The sequence below is a fragment of the Bombyx mori genome, chromosome 22, assembly GCF_030269925.1.
Source record: "Bombyx mori chromosome 22, ASM3026992v2".
Classification (NCBI taxonomy): Eukaryota; Metazoa; Arthropoda; class Insecta; order Lepidoptera; family Bombycidae; genus Bombyx; species Bombyx mori.
The window spans coordinates 7917253-7943609 of record NC_085128.1 but is presented as its reverse complement, the minus strand read 5'-3'; the positions used below and the strand labels follow the sequence as shown (position 1 = coordinate 7943609).

The window sequence follows — 26357 nt, the reverse complement described above, 5'->3', positions numbered from 1 at the left end:
GACTGTCATTTAATTTTGTAATTTTGTTGCTCACATAATTAAACATTTGGGTATATACATTGCTTATGCTGATGTTAATGTGACAGTAACATCTGGTTTGTTAAGTTAACTAAAAATGCAGAATAAGTTGTCTTGTCAAAGAATAGCAAAGCAACATAACCACTGATAAAAACCAGCTGCTTTTAAGAATATTGAAATTGATCCATTCAATAAATAACTGATTGTGCACAAAAACCATTATTGGATATGTATCTCGCCCTTCTCGCGATGACATTTAGCAATTGTGAACAATTGCTTTAATTTTACTTAGTATAAGTAAGTACACTACACCAGACTGAAATTTTACTACTAAATTACAGCACAATTACAACCTATGAAAGCTAGAATTGGTTGACTAGCTTCCTACATACAAATTATCCTATATAATATATATATCACAGCAAGCCATTCTATTTTATTAGGTACCTAGGTACTAACTGACCCGGCAAACTTCGTAGTGCCTCAATCGATAAATAAAAGAACTAAACTTATGCATAAAATAAAATTATAACAAACAAAAGGAATATGTCCGACGGGGGACGCATCAAAGGAAAAACAAATTTTTTATTTTTATTTAATTCCGAGCATTTTCATTTATTTACCTTCCATGTACCTTCATGTACCTTCTCTGGACTTCCACAAATAATTCAAGACCAAAATTAGCCAAATCGGTCCAGCCGTTCTCGAGTTTTAGCGAGACTGACGAACAGCAATTCATTTTTATATATATAGATAATGTATATCGTATATCTAGAAAACTGCTCTAGTTTATTGGTTTAGATCAAGGTTTGCATTTAAAGTTTAAAGTAAATGGGCATTTTACCTTAAAACATTTTTTTAATGCATTTCAAATCGGGTATTTGTGTCGTTATTTAATGGATCTGACTACTATTGGGACTTAGATCAAAACTATAGATCAACTGTCAAATTCTTAAAGTATTATTTTTCAGCATGGTTTATAATGGATAAAACAAAGAAAAACCATTACTAACTTGAGAAAAACTTAGTACCTAAGGTCTCAACACTAAGAGGCTTCTACCTGGCGCTGGATTCTGGAAAAAAAGGTACCTAGGTGCTGTGTACGATTAATATTTTTAAGACTTAAAATAAATTAATAGATTATATAAAATAAATAAATGGAAGTAGAATAATATGAATATAACTGTATATAAGAAATATAACTAATACTTGTAATAACTCAATTATGAATATTCTTAGTCATGGCGAATGTAGTATGGGCGACAAAAAAGTACATAAATAGGTCATCACTTGTTGCATTGTTTTTAATTGCCTATAGAGGGGGGAGACAAACATCGATCAACTCGATGTTAAGCGGTCGTCGTCGGTCATGCATATCGAGAAGGCCAGGGGCCAGGGGCACACCCAAGTTGTTGCTTAATGCAAAATGTGGCCGCTTAGTTTCATCTCACCTTTACAAAAATAAGAAGTGCAGGGATTATTGTGGCTTATCAGAAATAAGGAGCGTGACCAGTACCAGTAGGTATATAAATATATTTCTATCGTATTCCTTCAGCAGGCCTCACGACTGGTGGTGCGTAGTCATGACTTCAGGAAAACTTACCATTACAATTGGGCTATGGCATTGCATACCTACATCAGGATGCTATAGTGACTAAGATTCAGTTAGGTTCAGTAGGTATGCATAATTGTTTTAAAATTGGGGACCTTTCACTGGTTTCGAAGTCGTCGTGGCCTAAAGGATAAGACGCCCGGTGCATTCGTCGAGCGATGCAACGGTGATCGAATCCCGCAAGCGGGTACCAATTTTTCTAATGAAATACGTACCTAACAAATATTCACGATTGACTTCCAAGGTTAAATAATAACATCGTTTAATAAAAATTAAGCCCGCAAAATCATAATTTACCTGATTACTTGTGGAAAGATGTCTTATGAGTCCGTACGGGTAGGTACCAACCCGGTGGGGCCTGTCTAAACATTAAGTCTCTAAGAAATAAATAAAAATAACAGATCCAATAGTTAAGAAAAAACTACTAAGTCAAGTGAGAAAGCTGGTTCTGGGCCAGCGGGGTATTCCGGAACACCAGCGGCACGGTCTGAGCGGCCTGACAGGCTACCATACCGAAACGGCCGTCGTTTCAGAGCCTTCGATTTGCCTCGAATGCTCCGTCGGTCGGGCGTCCTTGGGGTGAGTTGCGCCGTCTGGTTGTAGTGTTGACCGCGGTAACCCCCTTACCGCATCCGGGTTCTGACTTCGGAAGGGATCGGACGCCTGGGTGAAGAGTGCAGGGGAATCCTGTAATCGGTAGGGTCCTGAAAACATACTTGGGCCCGCGGTCTCATGGGCGCGGGGACCTCGAAGGAGGATCGGCCACGGGCCCGAAAAAAAGTATGTGAGAAAGGTGGCTTTCACATTTACATTGTATCAAATATATTTAGTTAATTACAAACTAATGTTCTGTAGACTTGTGACCCCCCCACTCAAAGAATGACTGCCTTTCAGTAAAAAGTCTTATTTAATTTTTATGTAAGTAATTTAGACAAGATACACAACAGATTTAAGTATAAAAAAAAAAAACTATTTTATGACTTCATTTAAAACATATTAGAAATCGCTTTAATGCATTACGGTGACTAAGCCATAAGAAAAACTAAAGAAATATTGCGCTTAAAAATATTGAATAAAATCCGATAGTTTAAAAGATATAACTTAATAACTTACATTAACCGCTACAATACCTATCAGTTTTTTTAAATATAATGGAATCTGCATGAACTTATTAGGACCTTACAATACAATAGAGTTTTGCCTATTCCCAGTGTACCTACTAATTTTAATAACATGATTAGGTAATTATAGTTATTTTAACAGATACGTCCTAAATTAATCATAAAACTACATAATTTTTTGTGCTTTTGCATTATATGACTTCATCTAGATAAGATATGGAACTATTTATTTTCAACACACCTAAACGCTGGTAGCCACGAGGGGCTTTCCTGGCTAACTAGCTACGCACGGTTTGGTAGGTGAGCTCACGATATTCAACCTGAAAGAATTTGCTAACACTAGCCCAACCAAGAGCAGTGCTTTGTTAAATCTACCACCGAATCAGAATCGCAACTCAGAAGGTCCGGCGAAAAACTCCGTGGCTTGTGTCTATGTGTTAGGTTGCATGTCGAACTTTTGGTCGTATTAGGAGAGTTGGACGAAAACGGTGACCGCTGCTTGGAGTGCTAAAAAGCACCAAGAGTTGAGTCCTTATTGGCATGTGATTAATTTGTCCTTGACAGCATGTAATTCAATGATACCTTTGGAAAATATCAAGTAGGTAACTATAAATTAAACTTATTCCGCTGGCTCCATAGGAGTGTGTCTTAGGCTTCGATACCAGAACTGGCCACTATCAGTGGAAAAATTTCCCCATTACTGTTATTCGACTGTTATAGTTTCCTTTTTCGTTAATCTTCGCCATTTTCTCTAAGTGGCCGAACAGGCCGAGCCTCTTAATGTGTTTAGCTCTATTTGGTTCTCGTTTAAAAAAAAACAGTCATTACGTACGGTATAGCTTACGAACCTACGGCCGAAGTAGTTACGGCTTTTTAAATTTAGGTGTTTGACAGTAGGCGGTTTGAAGGACGGGGCAGCCGTTGTAACTATACTGAGACCTAGAACTTATATCTCAAGGTGGGTGGGGTATTTACGTCATATGTGTCTATGGGCTCCAGTAACCACTTAACACCAAGTGGGCTGTGAACTCGTCCACCCATCTAAGCAAAAAAAAGGCATACGACTGCAGAGGGTTAAAATCGATCTGCCCATCAGAAACGGGGTTGAAGCCGGGTCGTATCGGGTGAATATGTGTTGTAGTGATGGCTGTCAGCATTCATTTACTAGGGGTAGGGCGCCTTCAAATGCGCCCTACCCCTAGTAAATACATAAAATAGATTGTGCTGGTTTTATTTATTACACGATATTGTTTTACCGTGGAAATCATTCATGAATACTTATTGGTGGTAAGGCGTCTTATGAGTCCTTACGGGTAACATCCTGCTTAAACATCCAGTAATGCGTTTCGGTTTGAAGGGCGAGGCAGCCATTAAAATATAAAAATGACACTTTGAACTTATGTCTCAAGATGGATTGTGGCATTTTTGATGTCTTTGGCCTCAGGTAACCACTTAACACCAGGTGGATCGTGAGCTTGTCCACTTATCTAAGAAATAAGAAAAGGTAGGTAGGTGAGATAAATTAGTATTTACCTAACTTCTCGTTTCAAGTAAGTAGGTAGGCGGTAGGTAGCGGTAGGCAGCGGCTTGGCTCTGCCCTTGGCATTGCTGAAGTCCATGGGCGACGGTAACCACTCACCATCAGGTGGGCCGTATGCTCGTCTGCCTACAAAGGCAATAAAAAAAAAGTATAAGAGCTAGGAAGCAAGCTTTAAAAAATTCGCTCTGGTTTTAACATTTTCTAAACTGGATCCTTCGCCATCTTAATAGACATGGCTTTTTATATCGACTTTGTATTTATGTGTAGAGATAGATTCATAACACTTATTGAAATAAACATTTTGAATACTTACCTTCACCGGCTACACCCACCATTCATCAGGAAGACTACGTCTGTACTCTCTTATAAAGTTAAAGCTAGATATGTTAGTAGTATATCATGAAAATTCTGAGCAAAGAAAATGTAATTAATGTCTAATTAATACATTGGATGCGATCAATATAGCAATAATATATCTAAATGAATATGCGAAAATCCATTTAATACCAATCTATAATTTTCTTTTCCGCAAAGTTATTTTTTGTTGGGGATAGTCGTGGCTGTCCTACAACAAGAGACGCAGTTGCACAAACAGAGAGCTATTTCCTTTTAGCTGTTAAGTGGGTATACTTAATTGACAATAGTGCGATGTTCCGAATATTCAGTAATGACGCTGTACACGAGGAACAGGTTGAACACGTTGCGCTTTCGTTTTAGTATTAATTTAGAACAATACTCAAATACCAGTGCATGAATGTCGCAATTTTAAATTCAGTGAGTCAAATCAACAAATGGCAGTGTTCGTAATTTAGCTTTAAGCTTAGTGGTGCTCTCCGCTCTTGAAAGAATGTTATCGTGGCCGAGTAATCAGGCTCACTGCACTGCGCCAGTCAATGCCAGTCATTTCACTCACAATTCACACAGTTTCCATTCGTCCGCCAGGGCAACCACACTTGCGTAGCGTCGTCGAATTCAAAGTGTACAGTCTCACTGAACATCACAATATAATCATCAAATATCGCCATTGGGCGATAAGTTATCTTGTGCTATGACGCGGCGATATATTTTAAAGTTTTCACAAGATAAGCGGCCTTGTGGTGATTAAAATTTTACGGTACATGGGTAGAGAATGTGCGCGGACTGTCGTTTTTGTTGAAAGAAAAATACTGCCGTTATAAAGTGTTCTTATACTATGTCGTTATTTAAAAAGAAAGCGCCTAAATACACGCCGCCACCGGTACCACCCACACCAGTAGAAGATACTGAATCACAGTCTAATGGAGTCGATAATAGCAACGGTACGCAGAAGTCACAACTGGTCTTCCACTGTCAGCAAGCTCACGGAAGTCCATTGGGCCTCATCTCTGGTTTCTCTAACGTCAAAGAATTATATGAGAAGATAGCAGAATGTTACGAATTTTCACCCGAAGATGTAAGTTACTTATTTGTTTTGTAGGTATTTATGGTTATCCTGAATTTGATTTAAGTATCATAATTCATTGGAAACACCGTATGTCAGTCATTTGATTAGTCGTGGCAAATTTTTTGTAATGTTTATATCATTATGTATGCTTAAACATAATTTAACTTTGTAATCGTTATAATCCAATTAACTAATATTGATGTTTTACTTGTAGGCGCATCATTACGTATGTTTAAATCAACAATTAACACAATATAAGGTACTTTTTTTTTTTTTTTTTTTTTTTTTTTTTTTATGATTGAAGGATTACTGGTGGCCCTGAGGCCTTTCCAGTTTCACCAGGACAGGTGGGCGAGCAAAGGCTCAGCCAGGAGGGGTGGGATTTGCTAACAGCTACCCGAGCGCCTCCGAAGGAGACCTAACAGCTCAAGAGCAGCTGCTTCGCGAATGAATCTACTACCGGATCGGAATCGCGACCCGCTGAGAAGATCCGGCGAGAAACTCAGCGAGCTGATTCATGGGTTAGGTTGCACGGCGAACTCTTTGTCGAGTTCGACGAGTACGGTTACCGAGGTCCCTAAGCCTGCTCCTAGAGCTGAAGGCGTCTAGTGCGAAGGTTATTGGATCTGATGGATCCGTAAGGACGTGTCTAGGGCGTCGACGGTGACTGGCTCCTGCATGATCAGGATTCGGGGAGTAGTCAGCGGCGGCTACGATAAGGCGATTATCATGACGCATAGCCTTATCGAAGTACCGTTCCGACGCTGACTTCATATAAGGTACTTGCTGTATGCCACATTGTACGGAAAATATGTTTCTTCGCAAAGCCTTACTATTTACTTATTACAGATATGACTAATACCTAATGATATTGTTACGTAAAATAAACTATAGGTGGAGTAGAAAAATTGCTGGGTATTTTCTACCCCAATCCACTATTATTGCTGTTAATGATGATCTAAGTACTGATAATGTATTCTCACATACTTAAATATTGACTCTATCGTCTTCATACTTATATGTTCGGTATACACATACATATTATATACTTACGGTTCATACGGTTTTTTACCAGTGTGTTATTAACGATTTTACTGCCGATATCAAATTCATCAATCCATGTTAGTCTGGTCTGTTTTGTGATCTAATAAGGTTATAATGATGACCTTGAACATTAAACAATAATGTTAGGTATTTCCTATCTGTGTGCGTATAATGTTTCTGTCCTTATGCGGATTTTCCAACATTTTTTTTTGCTTTTGTATCTAGAAAAATTATAAAAGTTATAATTTATTTAATTTTGACTTTCTGATCTCGAGAGCGCATGGAAGAGTATGGAAGTTGTCTCGGTCTAATTTGATTTATTAACTCATCTTTTGTGATAGAATTAGAATCATTGAAATACAATAGTAAGAATTTTGAGCGGTATTACGGCTAACTTCACTCTCTTCCTGATAATGAACTATAAAAGTAACTATGTAATATAAAACGGCAAACAGGGTAAAATGAAGCAAAATATATAATAATTTATATTTAAAAGTAATATTAACATATAGTTAATGTTGTATTGATTTTTGAGATTTGATGAAAAGTCAGCATTTTTATATGAATTCATTGAAACAAGAAAATTTAAACAAGAGTTTTATATTTCGACTCAGCTCAGCAGAATATTTATGGAATTTTCACACTTAAACAAATCGAAACATTATAAACAAAAAATACATTTTTTTCAGTAGCACTTGCGTGGTTCTCGATCGAATAAATAACCAAGTTTTGTAAACTTATTATTTATAAATGAAAATTTAAATACCAGTTACTTAATTGGAGTTAGGTACAAAACAGCACATTGTAGATGAGCCCACCGCGTCCGTGAACACAAAAAACGAAGTAACGTAAGTAGGTCTCGAATACCAAATATATTTGGTAAATACCTATACTGGTTCCAATCGGGTATGGAATTCGGACGATGTACTCCTTAGAGTATAATTTATACACAATATCTTTAAGTATTAAAATCCTATTTTAGAGCAGTCCATAAACTATTTTCGTCACGCCCGGCTTGCATTCAAATAACGACGAGGAATGTTATGTAATGTTATGGTTTTAATATATATTTTTTTACTTTTGGAAATAGATTCTGTTAGATTTATTTAAAATGTTGCCTTAAAAATGCCGGTCTAATAGACGCGCAAACGAACAGCTTAGTATCTCGCAGTTTGCCATAAATTTACATAAAAATAGTGTTTCATTATTCAATAGTATTTCTGAAACCAAACTATGAGTGTAACAAAATGTAAACCGCGATAAGAAAATATTTTACGTTAACAATGTTGGTGCGTCATCAACTAATGTTATTGTGTAATTTTGATCTATTAGCTAGTTACCTATTCACATTATGATTTATGGTGTCTAAGACTACTTAGTTTACCGTAAGATATTCCAATCAAATTCAATAAAAAAATTCAATTGTAAAACTTCTATAACTTAACAAATGTTGGGTTACTTGCTTGCAGTATAAATGTCTAAGATGGAAACAAAAATAACTCTCATTCCTTTCATCGTAAATGTCGAGCAGTAATAGGTACATACCTAGTAGTACCTACAGCATACCTATGCTAGCAGAAATTATCATGATAAACGACCAGTACACCCGAAGTCTGCATATAGCTCACTTATCGCCTGTAAAGGTCAGCGGCGAAAATAGCATGGTCGCTAATTTCCTGATATTTTACGCCTTGTGAAAATATTCAAGGCTTCTTTACGACCAAGGTTTTATGGTGAGAATTTTGTTAATAGGATTCAGGCAACTTCTTTTCAACATGATTGCTGAAGATTGCTGCAAACTGATTTGATTCGTATGAACATTACCGAAACGTTTTATGTTTAACTTACGAGCACTTAAATTAATAGTTGATTATATTATCAAAGATTAATTGTTGCTCGCGTCTTCGTTCGACTCGATTTCGGATCGTACTCATTCTCATATGCTTTCGAATACTGTTGATCCTTAGAACGATATCTATTTTTGTTGTGTTTCTATGATGAATAAATATATTATCTATATATTAGTACGTGAAGCAAAAACTTTGTACCCGTTTTTGCGAAAATTGCGCGGACGGAGGAGTATGAAATTTCTCACACTTATAGAGAATATAGAGAAGGAGTGCAGAATTATATATATATTTTTAATTATACATTAATAATACATTAAATTAATTAAAAAAACATTATTGTCTATGACAATAGAACCTTAACAATGTTTAAATCTATAATTTCAATTAATTATAGTCGATTTTCGACTACTGCAGGATCACTAGTTGTTACCTAAATCTGTTCTATGACACTAAGTTGATAGTGTCATTTTGTGCGGAACTACGCATGGCCGAGCCAGGAAGTGGATCGTCCGTCCCAGGGGCGCAGTCTCGCTCTCGTATCATACAAACGAACACGGCAAGTGATGGAATGACTGCAGATACGCTTCGCCGGCGTATACATATGCCTGTGCGTTGACCTACTCCACGTGGGTCAAGGACCGCATGAACTGTACACGTACACGTTGAGAAATCGCACTTGACCACACATACCTGCATATTAAGTTAAAACCGAACAAAAGTTCAGTGAAACATGTAGATGTAAAATTATCGGCAATACGAAGGGTGCAACTAAGCTCTTACTTATCGCTAAGATGTCTTTACAAACCGTGATTGAGGATAATGTTATACTGTGAGTTGACTGAGTCTGATGGGAGTTCAATCCAAAGCTGGATTTTAAGTAGCACCTTCTTTTACCATATTTGTGGGAGCTTACTGTTATTCAAGCAGCAATCAGCGGTTTGTCTGTATGTAGCTGTAGCGATTGCAGAACAGAAGTTATTTGACAAAAATCCGACTAAAGTTAATGACATTTGCAAGTTTGAATATGCAGTACATGTTCCGAGCTCCTACATTTGGATCGTCTGTGTATTGAGCGCGAATACCCGTTATGGAATATCTTCCCTTGTCGTTTCCCCCAACTGTGCATTAGTTGGAGGCTATAATTTCATCTACCTTTATCGCAATTAAAAGAATCGTACAATTGTTAATTAAAATAATTACTTGCCTTGTTTTGAATGCTTTTCAAAATAGTAGCTAATAACGCCATAATTATTAAGTAAGTGATGTAAATATATGTATAACATAATGTGTGCTTAGTAGGTATCTGTTTCCAGCAGCTTCGTTCTAGGATGCCGGTTTTTTTTTTATTAATTTTTTTGGAAGACAAACCATGTACACTATATAAAAACTAACCTTACAACTAAACACCATTTAAGTGTCCGAATTTTAATAACTAAACGCTTGTGACGTCGCATCTCCTAGAATATACCGTCGTGTATCGATCATTAATGTATGCTTCATACAAACTTCTAACAAAGTAATGATAAATGAACTCGTTCATGAAAAAAAAAAAAAGAGTAAAGCTACATAGACCACGAATATTCAAAATACGTTGAAGTTTCTTTTGAATTTTTTTGAACAGTTACTGCACTTTAGATTAAGCTAATCCTACTTGGTCCTTCCATTACGTCATTTAAATAGAAATAATATAAAAATTATATTAAATTCCATGAAATATGAAGATTTTTTATTGCTTAGATGGGTGATTAAGCTCACGGCCCGCTTGGAGGAAAACTTTAAAGAAGAAATCAGGAAACCAATATCTCCACCCTGAGACATGAGGTTAAGGTCTCGATTTTATTCCACCCATCAAATCGGAACGCATAGCTTCTTTTTGGCAGAATTAGTCAGAATGAACCTACCAGTACGGGCTTACAGTAAGGCTCAGTAAATGGCGGTTGGTAATCACAGCACGTTGGTAGAATATTCAGTGAACGCCGCTACCTATTCCCCGATGAGTCCCTTAGTCGCCTTTACAGAATATCTAGTATAGATTTTTTGTATAACATTATGTCAATTCATATCGACCGCACAGATTTTCTCCATCATATCGAGGTGTGAAAGGGTATTTGATTTAAGTGACATTTCGCCTTCGATCAACAAGTTGATCGAAGCATTTCGCTTTATCTTTATAATTAAAGATGCCTTCCATTTGGTATTGGCAGCAACAGTTTGATGTTTTTAATTGAATATTAATTAAGTTTACTCCGTTCAAATAGCTGAAGACATTTTTTGTTATGATATTTATTCCAAATTTAAAACTTTAAATGGTTATCCTGTAAACTTGCCTAAATGTCTCTTAAACCAAATAGACTTTCACCACTCGATATAGGTAGCCGCACCAATTTAAAACTGTTTCCTTAGCAAAATTGTTTATAGTTCTTACAAGTTCTCAAATAGTTATACTTAGGTATAACTATTTGAGAACTTGTTGAGTCCATGCATCCATATAATTATCCATTTAATCTTTTTTTTTTTTTTTTTTTTTTTTTTATGATTGAATGTTTACTGGTGGCCCGAAGGCCTTTCCAGTTTCACCAGGACAGGTGGGCGAGCAAAGGCTCAGCCAAGAGGGGTAGGATTTGCTAACAACTGCCCGAGCGCCTCCGAAGGAGACCTAACAACTCAAGAGCAATTGTTTCGCGAATGAATCTACTACCGGATCGGAATCGCGACCCGCTGAGAAGATCCGGCGAGAAACTCAGCGGGCTGATGCATGGGTTAGGTTGCACGTCGACCTCTTTGTCGAGTTCGACGAGTACGGTTACCGGGGTCCCTAAGCCTGCCCCTAGTATTAGAGCTGAAGGCATCTAATGCAAAGGTTATTGGATCTGATGGATCCGTAAGGACGTGTCTAGGGCGTCGACGGTGACTGGCTCCTGCATGATCAGGATTCGGGGAGTAGTCAGCGGCGGCAACGATAAGGCGATTATCATGACGCATAGCCTTATCGAAGTATCGTTCCGACGCTGACTTCATGTATTTCCGAATTGATTCGAGGCCCAGGTCGTCGTGTAGGTCAACGTTCCTCACGAACCACGGAGCCCCGACAGCTAACCTGCAAAAGCGGGATTGTAGGGATTGGAGGGTGTCTATGTGTGTGCGGGCCGCGTGAGCGAACACCACACTCGCGTAAGTCATGACGGGCCTTATGCAAGTTTTGTAAAGTGTCACCTTGTTCCGAAGGGACATTTTACTCCGCTTACAGATCATGGGGTAGAGTCTACCGAGAATAAACGCGGCACGGTCACGGACTAATTTTATATGCGGGCGGAATGTCATCGATGCATCCAGGGTAACGCCCAGGTACTTGACCTTCCTGGCCCAGGGTATGGGTTGTCTAAAGAGAGTAATCGGGGGTGTGAGATTCCTCCTCCTAATCCGGGAGGAAATCCGTGTGGAGCTTCCCCTCTGAAATAGCACCGCAGTACTTTTCGCTGGGTTGATGTCTATGCGCCATTTTCGGAACCACTGTCCTAGGGCTAGGGCTGCGCTCTGAAGCTTCTTCGCGATTAGGGACTTATTTCTACTAGAATAGTAAACAGTCGTGTCGTCGGCGAATAAAGCTAAATGGGTCGGCGGCGACCGGGGAATATCGTTAACGAATAAGCTAAATAGGAGGGGTGAGAGGACAGAGCCTTGCGGGACTCCAGCTGTGAGAGGTCGTGGGGAGGAGCGGGTTCCCTCGACTCGATATCGAAAAGAGCGGTTCGACAAGAAGTCCCGTATGATGAGCACGAGACTATCCGGCACGCCCATGTTGAATAGTTTGAAAATCAAACCGTTGTGCCAGACTTTGTCGAACGCTTTTGCGACGTCGAAGAAGAGAGCTCCCGTGTATAACGGTTTTGGTCGATTAAGCCCCACAAGAATATGCTCCGTGAGGCGGTGCACCTGTTGAACGCATGAGTGATTTGTACGGAATCCGAATTGTTCATCGATGAGAATGCCCTTGGATGAGACGAAATCTCTGAGGCGCTTATAGAGCAGACGCTCATACAGCTTGCCTAGAGACATGAGGAGGCTAATCGGGCGGTAACTCGTCGGATGATTTTTTGGTTTACCGGGTTTATGTATGCCGATAACGTCCGCTTCTTTCCACACCGCGGGAAAGATACAGTTCGCCATAGCGGCATTAAAAATAGATGCCAACATCACGATGAGTTGGACGGGTAGAAGTTTAATAACGCGGTTAGATATACCGTCGGAACCGGGAGCCTTGCGAGGACGTAGGTCTTTGATCAAGTCTTTAACTTCCATCGGGGTGACGGGTGGTAACGCATCCGAGGGTGGCAAGGAGGCTCTGCGTTCTACCTCACTGTCTACTAATTCTACATGAACAGGGTCCACGGATTGAGTGCTGGGCGTGCACTGGGTTTGCAAAGTATCGGCCAGCAGCTCTGCTTTTTCGTCATCATCAAAGGCCGCGAGTCGGCCTGAGGGGCCTACGAGGGGGGGCATAGTTACTACCGTATCCGATTTGAGAGTACGAGCTAAGCGGTAGTAAGACCTTTGGGAGGGCGCGAGTCCTTCTAAGAAATCAGACCATCTGGCATCTCGGACTTCGGCGATGCGAGACTTTACGTCGCGTTGTAGGGCACGCATTCGAATACGATTTTCCGCGGTAGGATACCTGTCGTAGGCGCGTATCGAGGCGTTCCTAGCTCTAAGGAGTTCCCTAATATCGTCGGACAATTTGAAGCGGTGAAGGAAGTCCTCCGCTACAACTTGTTTCGATGACCTATCTAATGTCGAGGTGATGTGTGATGTTAAGATGTCTATGGCTTCAGCGGTATCCTGAGGAGACGGGGTAGAGTCCGGGTTAAACGGGAGCGATGGTGGATCAGATTCAGCCAGGCTGATGCCCAGCGTGTGCCAATCCACCACAGTCCTCGTGACGGGAACGGAATCGGGAGCGCGACCGAGCTTCATAACGACGGGACGGTGGTCTGAATCTAACTCTGAAACTACTTCGATCGAGTGTAAGCGCAGAGTTACATTTTTTAATAACGCTATGTCGAGTATATCCGGGCGATGCGCGATATTTAGCGGGTAGTGAGTCGGGGTTAGCGGAGCGACGATATCGAAGGCGAGATCATCGACTAACGCGTCAAGCCGCCTGCCATTCGGGGTTGTGGTGTGTGAGTTCCACCTGATGTGTTTACAATTTAGGTCGCCCGCCAGAATGACAGAGCTCCCCATACCGAGCAGCGCCTCGATATCACTGCTTAGAACGATCTTATCCGGTGGAAGATAAACGGACGCGATAACGATCGGCGCGTGTCCCGTCAGTGAGATTCGGCACACTGATGCTTCGATATTAGCGAGCGCGGGAGGATCGAGCGGGACGCAATGCAGGGCTCTTCTATAGTAAATGACGGTACCACCACCACGGGCAGAGAGCCTGTCGTTCCTGACCATGTTATAGTTCGCGATTTTAGGGTCACGGCGCGCGGGCTTAAGTAGGGTCTCCTGCACTAAAAAGATATCAATTTGATGGTCACGCAAAAAGTCAGAAACCTGATCACGTTGATTTGCGAGACCGTAAGCGTTAAAAAATCCTATCGTCACGGATAGGGGCTTTATTCTACTTATATACGCCATTGATTACCGGCGGAGTGAGGGGAGGACGTACGTATTTAATGACGCGTATACGTCGGCGTATTCCTGCACAACGGCGATAAAGTGTTGTGCAGTGGAGGCAGCGCGAATGGCGTCGCCCAAAGCGTTAACGCGCTCAAAGTTGATCGACTGAAAGAAGTCGATCGCTAAAGCGAGATTTTCGGACGCGGTCGGAGGGCAAGTCGCGGGAGAGGGACGAGTCGCGGGGGCAGGACGAATCGCGGAGGAGGGAGTTGTAGCCGTGTTCGTGTACGGCAGCGGTTTCGCCCAGGCCGAGACACTGGGCACCGCCGCCGGAACGAACGCTGGCTTAGCCTGCGACGCAGAGGGTGCCGAGGCTTTGATGTCTGGGCCGGAAGCTCGGAGGCGGTTTTGGCGGGCGACGCGGCGATTTATTTTCGGGGCTCGGGGGCATCCGCGGTAATTTGCGGGGTGACCCTGTGTTCGACACAGGACGCAGCTAGGCGGTTCCGTCGCGGTTTTTTGATCGCGAGTGCATAGGGCCGTGGCGTGATCGCCTAAACATTTGACGCATCGGGGGCGCGCGTGACAGTTACGGGAAGAGTGCCCATACAATTGACAGTTATGGCACTGGCTAGGAGTGCCTTTTTTATGGGGGGCTTCGACAGCGATACCAGAGAGCCTACAGACGGTCTGTGTGTTAAAGATTTTCTTACCCTCGGGGGTAGGCTGGAGAGCGACTAGAACCATATTATATGGCTCCCTACCGCGACCGGTGTGCATACGGTGCACAGAATTCACTGGTAGGCCTTGTTCTAACAGGTCGGCTTTTACGAGCTCTACATCTAACTCTTTAGGGATTCCGCGTATTACAACGCGGAGTTCGCGCTCCTCCTGAAGCGTATAAGTGTGGAAGCTTATACGCTCCTTACGGAGGTAAGAGGTGAGGGCCCTATGGTCATCAGATGAATGCACCTTTATTTGGATGCCGTTCGCGAGGTTACGGGCATTCGTGAAATTGATATTTTTGGCCTTAAGGGCCAGGGAAACTCGATCCCAAGCTGCCTTCTCTTGAAGGATTACCGGGGGAGGGGACTGGGTTTTATTTTGTGCCACCGGACGCGGCGACGGACTGGCACGGGCTGGAGGCGCAACGGGAGTCTGGGGGCGGGGGCGCGACGCGTTCGCGGCTTTGCTAATTTTAGCGGCCGCGGGAGCTCGAGACTCCGCGGCACGTTTCTTACCCTTTTGTACCAGGGTAAATCCATCCGTCGATGAGGCGGGGGCGAGGTCGACCTCCATCTCCGAGTCAGAGTCGGAGGACGAGGAGGCGGGCGCCGGTGACCTACGAGCAGGTGTTTTGGAGGGCGCGACGGAGGCCGCGGATGATCGCACAGCTGGAACGGTGGCCACGGCGGACGACGCAGCAGTTTTACTCGCCAGTATAGGCGACGCGGGAACGGCAGGCACGACGGAGGTTGCGGTGCTCGATGTAGAAGCTTTGCACGCAGGTACAGGCGACGCAGGAGCAGCGAGCACGGCGGAGTCTTCGAGAGAGCTCGCAGTGTGATTGGCCTTGAAAGCCAGAAACTCTGAGGCGAGCTGTGGATGACGAAGTCGGAGGAATTCCGCGAACACAGCGTCCATGATCGCTGAGTGCCCAGGTGGGGCGGCCCCGGGTCTTGAAGACACTCGCCTTGCGGCGAGGCCCCAACTTCTCGGACCTGAGCGGTTCTATTGAACACAGGTGGCGATGCGGCACGATTACTACAGGACAAAGAAAAAACACAACAAAACGGAAATAACAAAAAGAAACAAAACAATTAAACACTTCCAGGAAAGCAGTTTGTCGGCAGATGCACCACGAACACAGAAATAACGAAAGAAAACAAAACAAATAAAAACTTCCAGGAAAAAACACTTGGTCGGCAGATGTACCACGAACACAGGCCGCGCGAACAATGGCCGGGCTAACAAAAGCCGGGCGAACAAACGCCGGGCGATCGAGTGGTCGATGGGCACGTCCGCACGTGACGGGTGCCTCTATCGGAATGATCCATTTAATCATTTAAATAACCTTACATATATTATGTTATCGAAAAACCTACTAAATATTGATTGCACATACATCCTAACGTGACATAATAAAGCAAAACATGTATAATAGATCTTTAAATAGTAATAAAAAGTCACTGTCTGCCTATCTTTTTCTTCGTCTATTTCTTCTAAATCACGCAACTCTTTCTCATACAGTTTTCATTAATAGAAATGAGGATAAACAAGGAAGGTTAGAGTATACATATATAAATCATAAAGATTTTGTCCAAAACGGTTTTACTTATCAAAAAAATTATCGTATGTTTACATGTTTTAAGGCTGGATAGATCTTAGGAGAAAGTGTGTGCAGAAGTAACTAGTGTAACTATAATATTATTGCATTTACATTATTATGCAATCATTTTAGTTCACATCTCACAACTATGTATTCTCACATACATGCTACTACCACGAATGAAAAGTTGTGAGTTTTTTTTTTGTTTTTGCAGGCAGATTAGCATACGGCCCACCTAATGGTAAGTGGTTACCGTCGATCATGGACGCACAATACCTGGGGCACAGCCAAGTCGCTGCCTACCATGAAGTTGTCATGATACGACTTCTGTTTTGCGCAAACATAATAATAATTTGTCATTAGATCTAGTGTAATAAACTCATTAAATACAATATGTACATGTTCATAGGGCCTTTGAAGTATAAAGCTGATTTTCTTAAAATGTTAAGCAATCTCAATTTTAATGATGCGATATTATTTCTGACGTTTCTCACACTTTACGGTTTAACGCGAGATTAAGGCGTAAAAGCAATTTTAATCAGGTCTATGAATCGCGGAATTTGAAAAAAATACTAAGCTTGTATTCCTCCCCGGAAAACCCTTCAGTGTTTGGTCGGTTATTGTTCGCGCTAATGGGAAGATTTTTGTCTTATAGATTAAATGATTAAATATTATTGTAATGAATGAATAGTTCTATAATAGCCAACCATTTTATTTATGAATGACGCTTATCATTCCAAATTAGTAGGTAACTATGATTAAAAAGAAAATTAATATTCTCGAGTCACGCGCAAAACTTGAGAGGCGTGGTTAATGATGTTTTATCTCGCTAGAACTACGGAAGTTTCATTACATTAAATTATAATAAAATCATGTTACCGAAAAAAATTAGGTAACACAATATAGGCACAACATAAATCAATCACAAATGCATTACAGTATATAGCATAAGTACATTAAATACATGCGCATGTGAAATATCACGCATGTGTTTTTTGAAATAGTATCATAAGTACTTATAGAGTATTCTTAGTTTCTATAACAACTAATTTGATAAATCTATGGATATTTGTTTCAGATTCTTTTCTGTACTTTAAATACTCACAAAGTGGATATGAAAAAACTTCTCGGAGGGCAAATAGGATTAGAAGACTTTATTTTCGCGCATAGAAAAGGTCGACCAAAGGAAATAGAAATAGTTAAAACAGAAGATGCTCTAGGATTAACGATTACAGATAACGGAGCAGGTTATGCATTTATAAAAAGGATTAAAGAAGGCTCCATTGTTTCAAGAATACCACATATTGAGGTAAATGTTTATTGTTGTAGATGGACAGATGTTCTCATGGCCGATCAGTGTGCTTAGTGGGAGTTTTTTAACGTTCCCGATAGCGTAAAAGTAAACTCAATTTTTTGATTCAATTTTTCTATTGCATAGATAGGTGGACGAGCTCACAGCCCACCTGGTGTTAAGTGGTTACCGGAGCCCATAAACATCTAAAACGAAAATGCCGCCACCCACCTTGAGATATGAGATCTAAGGTTTCAGTATAGTTACAACGACAACCCCACCCTTCAAACCGAAACACATTACTGCTTCACGGCAGAAATAGGCAGGTTAGTAGTATCTACCCGTGCGGACTCTCAAGAAGTACTACCACCAGTAAAAAAGTAAGGAGTCTGAACGTTTGCCGCTAGGGACGCTATCGAGAACGTTAAAAAGCTCGCCCTAAGCACACATCTTATTACGTAGTTTTCTGAGCTGATAAACATCACAATGTGAAAGACTTCGTCCACCTCCAGATCAAAGTCTCAGTAATAGCAGTACTCTTTCCATCAAAGTCCAAATGATTGATTGGTTCGGGGCATAAATTGGCATGATCGGGATTGTATATACTTTTAGCATTAGTGAGAGCTCAAAATATGCCATACTGCTAGTAGGTTTGCAAATTCATACGATTACTTTCTTGTTGTAAGTTGTTCGTGCACAATCGTTCGTAAATTTGATTTAAGATTAGTGTCTTTAATAAATTTAAGTTACTATGTATGAAATGTGTTAAATTAGTCAAATTCGTTTATATCAGAGTTATGTTCATCTTCTTTAATTAATTAAATTTTTAACCTTCATTCAGACGCTAAAGTGAGAAATCAAACTTTCTTGATCAAAGATACCTTTCAGAGATAGCCGATCAATTATCTCTGTTACAAATCGTTTTGACATCGTTAGGGTTGTTAAGTAAAAAAACAACACCTTGCAAACAATTGAAATTAAAGAATTCGCTTAAACAGCAAACAGAACTAACAATTAATTTCATCTTTTTTATCTTGTTGCTACTGGTCAGAGTGTTAGAGCGAAGTTAAAGATTGTAGATATCCCTTACGGTATATTGGAATCAACAATTTAATTACGGCTTAATTTTTATATTTTTTATTAAAAAAAAAATTTAAGATTAAAATTTGTTCACCGCGTTATGGAAAACGCAAAAATAATTGTGAAGATATTCAAATGTTCAAAGCAGATTCATTCACAAGTCGACCGGAAATAATTCATTACAGTGCGTTAACTTGCTCGTTTTAATTCAGGTCGGAGATCATATTGAGAAATTGAATGGTGAGAATATGGTTGGGAAAAGACATTATGAGGTGGCGAAAATTCTGAAAGACATACCGAAGGGAACCACTTTTATAATGCGATTGGTGGAACCATTGAAGAGTGGATTCGGTAGCATCGGTCCTAAAACCGGTAGTGGGAGGTCAGGAAAAAAACAAAACTTTGGCTCAGGAAAAGAAACTCTACGTTTTAAAGCGAATGGCCAAGCAACAATTGAAAATGAGGTATGAAATTTATCATGTTTTTTTCATTTTCTTTTCATGTTAAGCAGTGTGAGCACTCACTAAAACACTTCACGTGGAAGGAGGAGAGTACCTAGAAAAAAATTATAACCGTTTGGAATTTGAAACCTACAACCTACCTACAAAAAGCTATGTTGAACCGAGAGTTTGTTATTGATTTAACATTTTAATTACTTATTGTATAGGGCTGACGTGTAGTTAACCACATCAGCCCACTTGGTTGGAACTCTTAGACATCACAATTTGAATGCCTCTACCTACTTTAATTCATCAAAACATGATAAGTCTAGTTATATTGAATGACCACTGCCCCCTTCTTTAGCTGCATAGCTGCTTCGCAGTAGAAATAACTCATACGGTGGTACCTATCAGTGCGCGTGTATAATACTGCCTACCACCGGTTTTTATACGACGTAACTTATTGTCAATTTATGGTGAGGATGTATGAGTAATCTCTGATGACAGCAAAGTTATTACGTGTTGCATTTTTCCGCATTATTGTTATTTACTTAGTACGTACCGGCGTTCGTTATATCAATTTAATACTTACAAATCGTTGCTGTACATACTCTGGGGAATCCCTTAGTCGCATTTATGACACCTACAGGAAGTTGTATTCTGTGTCGAGGCTGCTATTCGACAGTACAAACACATTTACAAAATCTGTGCTAAATATAGTAAATAATTCAGTCGATAGTAAAATCAAAATTATTATTTTTTCAGCACGATGACAAATCAAAGGCTGGAATTGAAAAAATCAACGGTCTACTGGAATCATTTATGGGTATCAATGATAGTGAATTGGCATCGCAAATGTGGGATCTTGCCGAAGGAAAACAAAATTCTATGGAACTCGCAGAGGCTATCGATAACAGCGATCTTCAAGAATTTGGTTTTACAGATGAATTTATCATTGAACTATGGGGAGTTATAACTGATGCTAGATCTGGAAGACTCAGTTAGAACACAAAGACTCAGATTAAATTTACGCAAGTGCACTTATTGTGAATTAATTATGTATTTAGATCAAATTGAAACGTGTACCTATAGTACAATCGTGATTGTGATAAAATGATAATCTAGGAAGAATATATTTCATTATTACTAAATTGACGAACGCTTTTCGATACGATCTTTAAATTAACAAAAATGTAATTTTAAACAATTATCGATATCTCTATATTTTTGTGTTTATCATTATTTCGGATATGATACTACACACAACAGGTTTCATCATCATTATCTTTGCCTAATGAATTATTTTATATCTAACTGATAATATCCAGCTATTAACGAATGTTTTTTATTTATTATAAGGACGCGCTGACATTCGCATGTCTCTGTAGTAGGTGTGCAGTGTTTGTGTACCTATGATTGATGATAATAATTAGCCTATAGTCTATACCAACACTATTTTTACTAAGAGCATTTATAGGTGCTATTTAAAAATACATATGTATTACAATAAACATACTGCGTTTTATAAATTTTTAATTGTACTTGCAATGTAGTAAGTAATTATAAGTTTGTTTGTTTCATATGGATTTGAGTTTTAGCGAGATTGATGATGTTTTTAACAAGTAGATGTTCATATTTTTGCACCTAATGTGTCTTTACTCGAGTCATTAGACTGTAAGTCACCTATGTGAAATAAACTTGAATCTACTTTAATATAGTATTTTCTATAAAAACTGTAGTAATATAAGCTAGCTATATTGTTGAGTAATTACACAGAACATATTTTAACAATACTAAACGTGGTAATAAGAATGTTTGCTAAGATTTTTTTCCATGCTACAACCACTTGGGAGGAACCATAGTCGAAGCGGGCAATGAGATCTCTGAGGTAAATCCATAGCCATTTTGCATTAAGTCCTTTGGACCTTGCAGTTGTTAATGGTCACTGGTGAAAAACCTCCTTAAGGTATATCTTACGTAACCTGATGACTCTTTAAAATATAGGAATTTCATCAAATTATCAAGTCATAAACTGCTTACAGAGAAAGAGTATGTAACTTATTGTGTCCAAAAATTTAGCTAACTTATCTAAATAAAATAATTAGATTGTTACACTTCATGTCTAAAGCCTGTATGTCAGACGAGTCAATGTTTAATATTCGGTTTAGACCTGTTAAAAAATATTAAGAAAATCGATTTAACTTTTTATTAAATAAAACCTCTAGAAATAAGTTAAATTTATTATATTTTTTTGCCAACCAATAGAATGGGTAAGAAACGTACTTATGTATAGATCATTATTCTCTACAAACATAGATGTTTGAATTATGGATTTTTTTTATTGCCATTTTAGGCAGACGAGCATACGGCCCACCTGATGGTGAGTGGTTACCATCGCCCATGGACTTCAGCAATGCCAGGGGCAGAGCCATGCCGCTGCCTACCGCTTAATACTCTCCACAAGCCTCTTTTGAAGAAGGACATATCATAGCGCTCGGGGAACACCCTGGAGGGGAGCTCATTCCATAGCCGGATGGTGCGTAGCAAAAAAGACCTCTGGATGTGAGAATATATTTTTATTGCCTCTGTAGGCAGACAAGCATACTGCCTACTTGATGGTGAGTAGTCCCTGTAACCCTGTAGATCACAGACATCAGCAAGGTACAACCAAGTCGCTGCCTACTGCTGTGGACTCTCCTCTTTTGAAGAAGGACAACTCTATGAGCGCTATGTGCTTGCGAAATAACATAAATATGTAGGTAATATTAATGAGTAACGTTAATTCCAAAGCCGGATTGTACATGGCAAAAATATCTCTGGAAACGTCCTGATAAGCGCAGTGGTTCCAGATAGTGTGGATGAACTCTGTTCGGTAGCGAGTGGTGCGACGGTAAAAAGAAGATTAAGAGACTATCTCGTACAACTCAGAGCACTTGAACTCAAAAACTGCATACGTGATACGTATATACTATATACTCGTTTTTACGACTTATTATTAAATATAATAATTAATAACTGCTTCAAGCTTTTTGTTGGATATAAACAAAATCGAAGTTTGAATGTCTAATTTAACACAATAAGAGATGAGTCTATTTGTCGTTTTTTGTTTATCGGATGTTGCTTGCACTGAGTCAGATACATTGAAGATCTACATACTACTACATAATCAGCTCTAACACTAATAGCAGACTTAGGGACTGCGGTAACCGTACTCGTCGAATTCAGCAAAGAGTTCTACATGCAACCTAACCCATGCATCAACCCGCTGAGTTTCTCGCCGGATCTTCTCAGTGGGTCGCGTTTCGATCCGGTGGTAGATTCTGCGAAGCCCTGCTGATGCTCTAGCTAGGGCCAGTGTTAGCAACGCTTTCGGTTTGAGCCCCGTGAGCTCACCTACACGTTAGGGTGAAGATGAAATATCTTCTCAAGGCTATCAGCATCGGTAGGAAAAAAAAGTTTGCTGAGCAACTTGTGCTTTTTCCACTTTAACAATACAAAGGTTTTCATCTTCATCTTATCCACCATCCACCCTACTAAGCTAATAAATAAATAATAGTTAACTGATGGCGGTGTCTACGACACAAGCCACCAGTGGTTAGGACTCCAGAGTGAGAAACCTCCTCCAATGCGTGCAGTATCGAGGATAACTGCTTTCTGTATTAGGCCCTTAACCCAGCTGGATAACGAAAGTTTCTTAAGATGTTGATCGAAACTTTTCGCTATCAAGCCGTGTACCGATACAACTATTGGAACAATGATGGTTGAATCAACATGCCACATGGCGGTAGTCTCGTGGGCCAGGTCTAAATATTTTATTAATTTGTCCTTTTCTGCCTTCACGAGGTTCTCGTCATGAGGAATGGTGACATCAACCAACACTGCTCGATCGCGCAGATCGATCTATTATCACAATATCAGGTTTATTGGCAACAATATACCTATCCGTGATAATAGATCGGTCCCAGTAGAGCCTAACATGACCATTATCAAGAACTGGTTGAGGTTGGTATTGGTAATAAGGTACAGCAGAATCAAGAAAACCATATTTCAGAGCAAGTTGTTGATGGATAATCCTAGCCACTTGGTTATGTCTATGCAAGTACTCGCCGTTAGCAAACCGAGAACAGCCAGAAACAATATGTCTAATAGACTCTCCCGGACGGTGGCATGCCCGACAAATGTCGACCGTCCCATCCTTTATTATTATTATTATTATTCAAACGATCAACAAAAATAAATATTATTTAAATAATAACAACATTTTAATGTATTTCTTTTATTTTAAAAAGTTTAAAAATAAACAACACTTTTATAATTAATCAATATTAAATATATAATACATATATAATAAGACATACATGCGCACACTTTCACTGCATATTTTAGTATCATAAATAGTTACTGCAGCGCTGTCAAGTGGCGGGAAAAAGAATTATTTTTTTACTGAAATTAATAGTTTTTTGATATACAGAGCATACTTCAATATTAAATATTCAAAGAACCAATTTATAAAAACGAAAATAGCCAATTTGGTTATCAGTAGCCAAACGTTAAGATTATATCGCCTGATTAGCTATTTAGGAGCCACAATGGCGAGAAATCGCCACATCTGGCAACCCTGAATAAATACACAAAATTTCCGTTAATTTAAGTTAATCCGACATTTTGAAGGGGGTCAAAATCATGTTCAAAGATTCCGTTACAAACATACATACATACGTCTGAAGCTAATAAAAGCCTATTAAAAAAGGCAGCCTTCTTTTTTACTACAAATCATATTACGGTATATTACGGTACTTTAGATACAACAGAATTCAAGGACTGACTGAAAAATAGTTTGTTCGTTATGTTCAAGTACTCTATATTCCGAAACTATTTAATTGGGAACATTTTTATTTCATCGAATCGTTTAAATAAAACACTACCTATCTAAAGTTTTCAGCTTAATTATAACGTTTGTGAAATTTCCTGTATATACTTGTGCAGCGACTAGACAAGATTTCTTCGACAAAGCAGTGCGACACGATAACCCTCTTGGCCGCCTCTATACATTCGACCCAGGCGATAAGGCAACGCAAAACCGCCGTCGCCCAAAACATTTCCTATCGGATCCTTTCGATTCACTCTCGGTGATTTTAGATCCTCCAAGCATCGGTCATCGTTCTCCCAACCGATCTTCAACCCATTAAGGCTTCCCCGGATCCACTCAGTCGGTCGCGATTCCGATCCGGTGGTAAATTCAGGTACACACTTCTCTTATTAAGGCTAGTGTTAGCAAATTCTGTCAAGTTCAAGTGGAGCCCCGTAAGCTCACCTACCCATCCGCACTTAGTTGCAATAGCCTCTTTTTTTTGGGTCTAAAACCTTCTGTCGCTCAATAACCCACGTCCGAACCTCGCATGAGACAGAACTCATGAAAAGGCAAAGGGGTGAAAGTGAAGTGCTTAATGTGGAGCACGTCTTTCCCATCATCCTCCCCATCGGGACGCCGGACCGGCTGTCGTCGGTGCCATGACCAGCAGCCCTCTCGGTGGGCAGGCTATCCGATGCCCGCCTATTTAGCGCCGGTTAGAGTGGGTTATCCTACGGAATACCCCGCTGGGTCAGAACTAGCGTGGGTCGAGGATAGCCGATCTTCCATCATCCGGATGCTCTTGCGTAAAACGCGTGCAGCTTGCACATTGTCTTCTTAGGCCCCCTTCGCCGGTCCTCAGACCGACATGTGAGGGGAACCCGAAACACTTAGAGGGCCAGAGCTTGGGCGAGATCCGCCTCCGTGGCCCCCGCTCGACGGCGGCGGGCTTGTGCGTCTCTCACGCGCCCCGCCGCCTCCTTCTGCGAGATGGTGCACTCGCATCGAGCGAGAAGTCGAGCATCAGCTTCCACAACTCGTCGCCGCCGAGCGTCGACGCCACAACTGTTGACAACGACAAGTCATATCCTATTTTTGCGACGAGGTCACGGCGCCACCCCTTCCATGCGAGGCAGACGACGAGCGTACTATGCTCTACCGTGTTCAAGTTTCAACTACACAGGTGGCACTCTGCCGTCGGCTCGGCTCCGATCCTGTGCAGGAACTCACCGAAGCAACCATGCCCAGTGACCACCTGCGTGAGCCGGAAAGTGAGGCGTCCTCTGTCACGATTCACCCAATCCACAAGTACTGGGCGAACTGCTTCGACGATCTTACGACTAGCCGAAGGATCGGCCAGCCGCCTGGACCATGACTCCAGCACGGATGACGAGAATGGGTCCTCCACGCTCCGACAACACTGGGGCTGGGATGCGCCACGCCCATGCGCTCGCCCACGCTCATGGCATTGCTGACGTCCATGAGCGACGGTGACCACTTACCATCAGGTGGGCCGTATGCTCGTCTGCCTACAAAGGCAATAAAAAAAAAACCAAGGTCAGTTCGCCACTGGTAGTCAGCGGCAGCGCCTCCACCTCCAGGACCCAAGACGGCGTCCCAGCCAGCCAGTACACACGCCACCTTGAAGGAGATGGTGCAATAACCACGGATGATCCTGACTGGGATGGTGCGTTGCAGACTGGCCCCGCACGGGCGCCCCGTATAGGGCCATTGATCGCACCACCCCTGTATAGAGACGGCGCGTCACCTGGTCAGGACCCCGGACGTTGGGCAGAATCCGGCTTAACGCGTCGGCCACCCCCAACAAATGAGGGACCAGGTTCTGAAAGTGAGCACGGAAGAACAACGACTGTCCAGAATGAGGCCGAGGTACTTCAACTGCACCTCGACCACAATACAGACGCCTCCAACCACGATATTGGCTTCGACAGGTGGCGCTCTCCGGGGCATGTGGAACCACATTCATTTTTATATTATTTTATTAATGGAGCCTCTAGAAACCATCAAAACGACCAAAATAGGGAGAGTTGCTAGAGAGATCTGTATATGTTGTGGGTCGCAAACCTGTTCATTATTTAAAGCTAGGCTAATTCTCTTATTTCTTGATTTGA

At 40.9% G+C, this 26357-nt stretch overlaps 1 protein-coding gene across 1 annotated transcript; it reads left to right on the top strand.

Moving 5' to 3' along the window:
• The first annotated feature begins 5233 nt into the window (after nt 1-5233).
• LOC692815 (RGS-GAIP interacting protein GIPC) lies at nt 5234-20504 on the top strand. Its single transcript, NM_001046662.1, is given in 4 exon segments — nt 5234-5723; nt 17641-17871; nt 19146-19397; nt 20139-20504. Coding segments are annotated over 4 exon segments (963 nt in total). The 5' UTR covers nt 5234-5483; the 3' UTR covers nt 20379-20504.
• The last annotated feature ends 5853 nt before the right edge of the window (nt 20505-26357 follow it).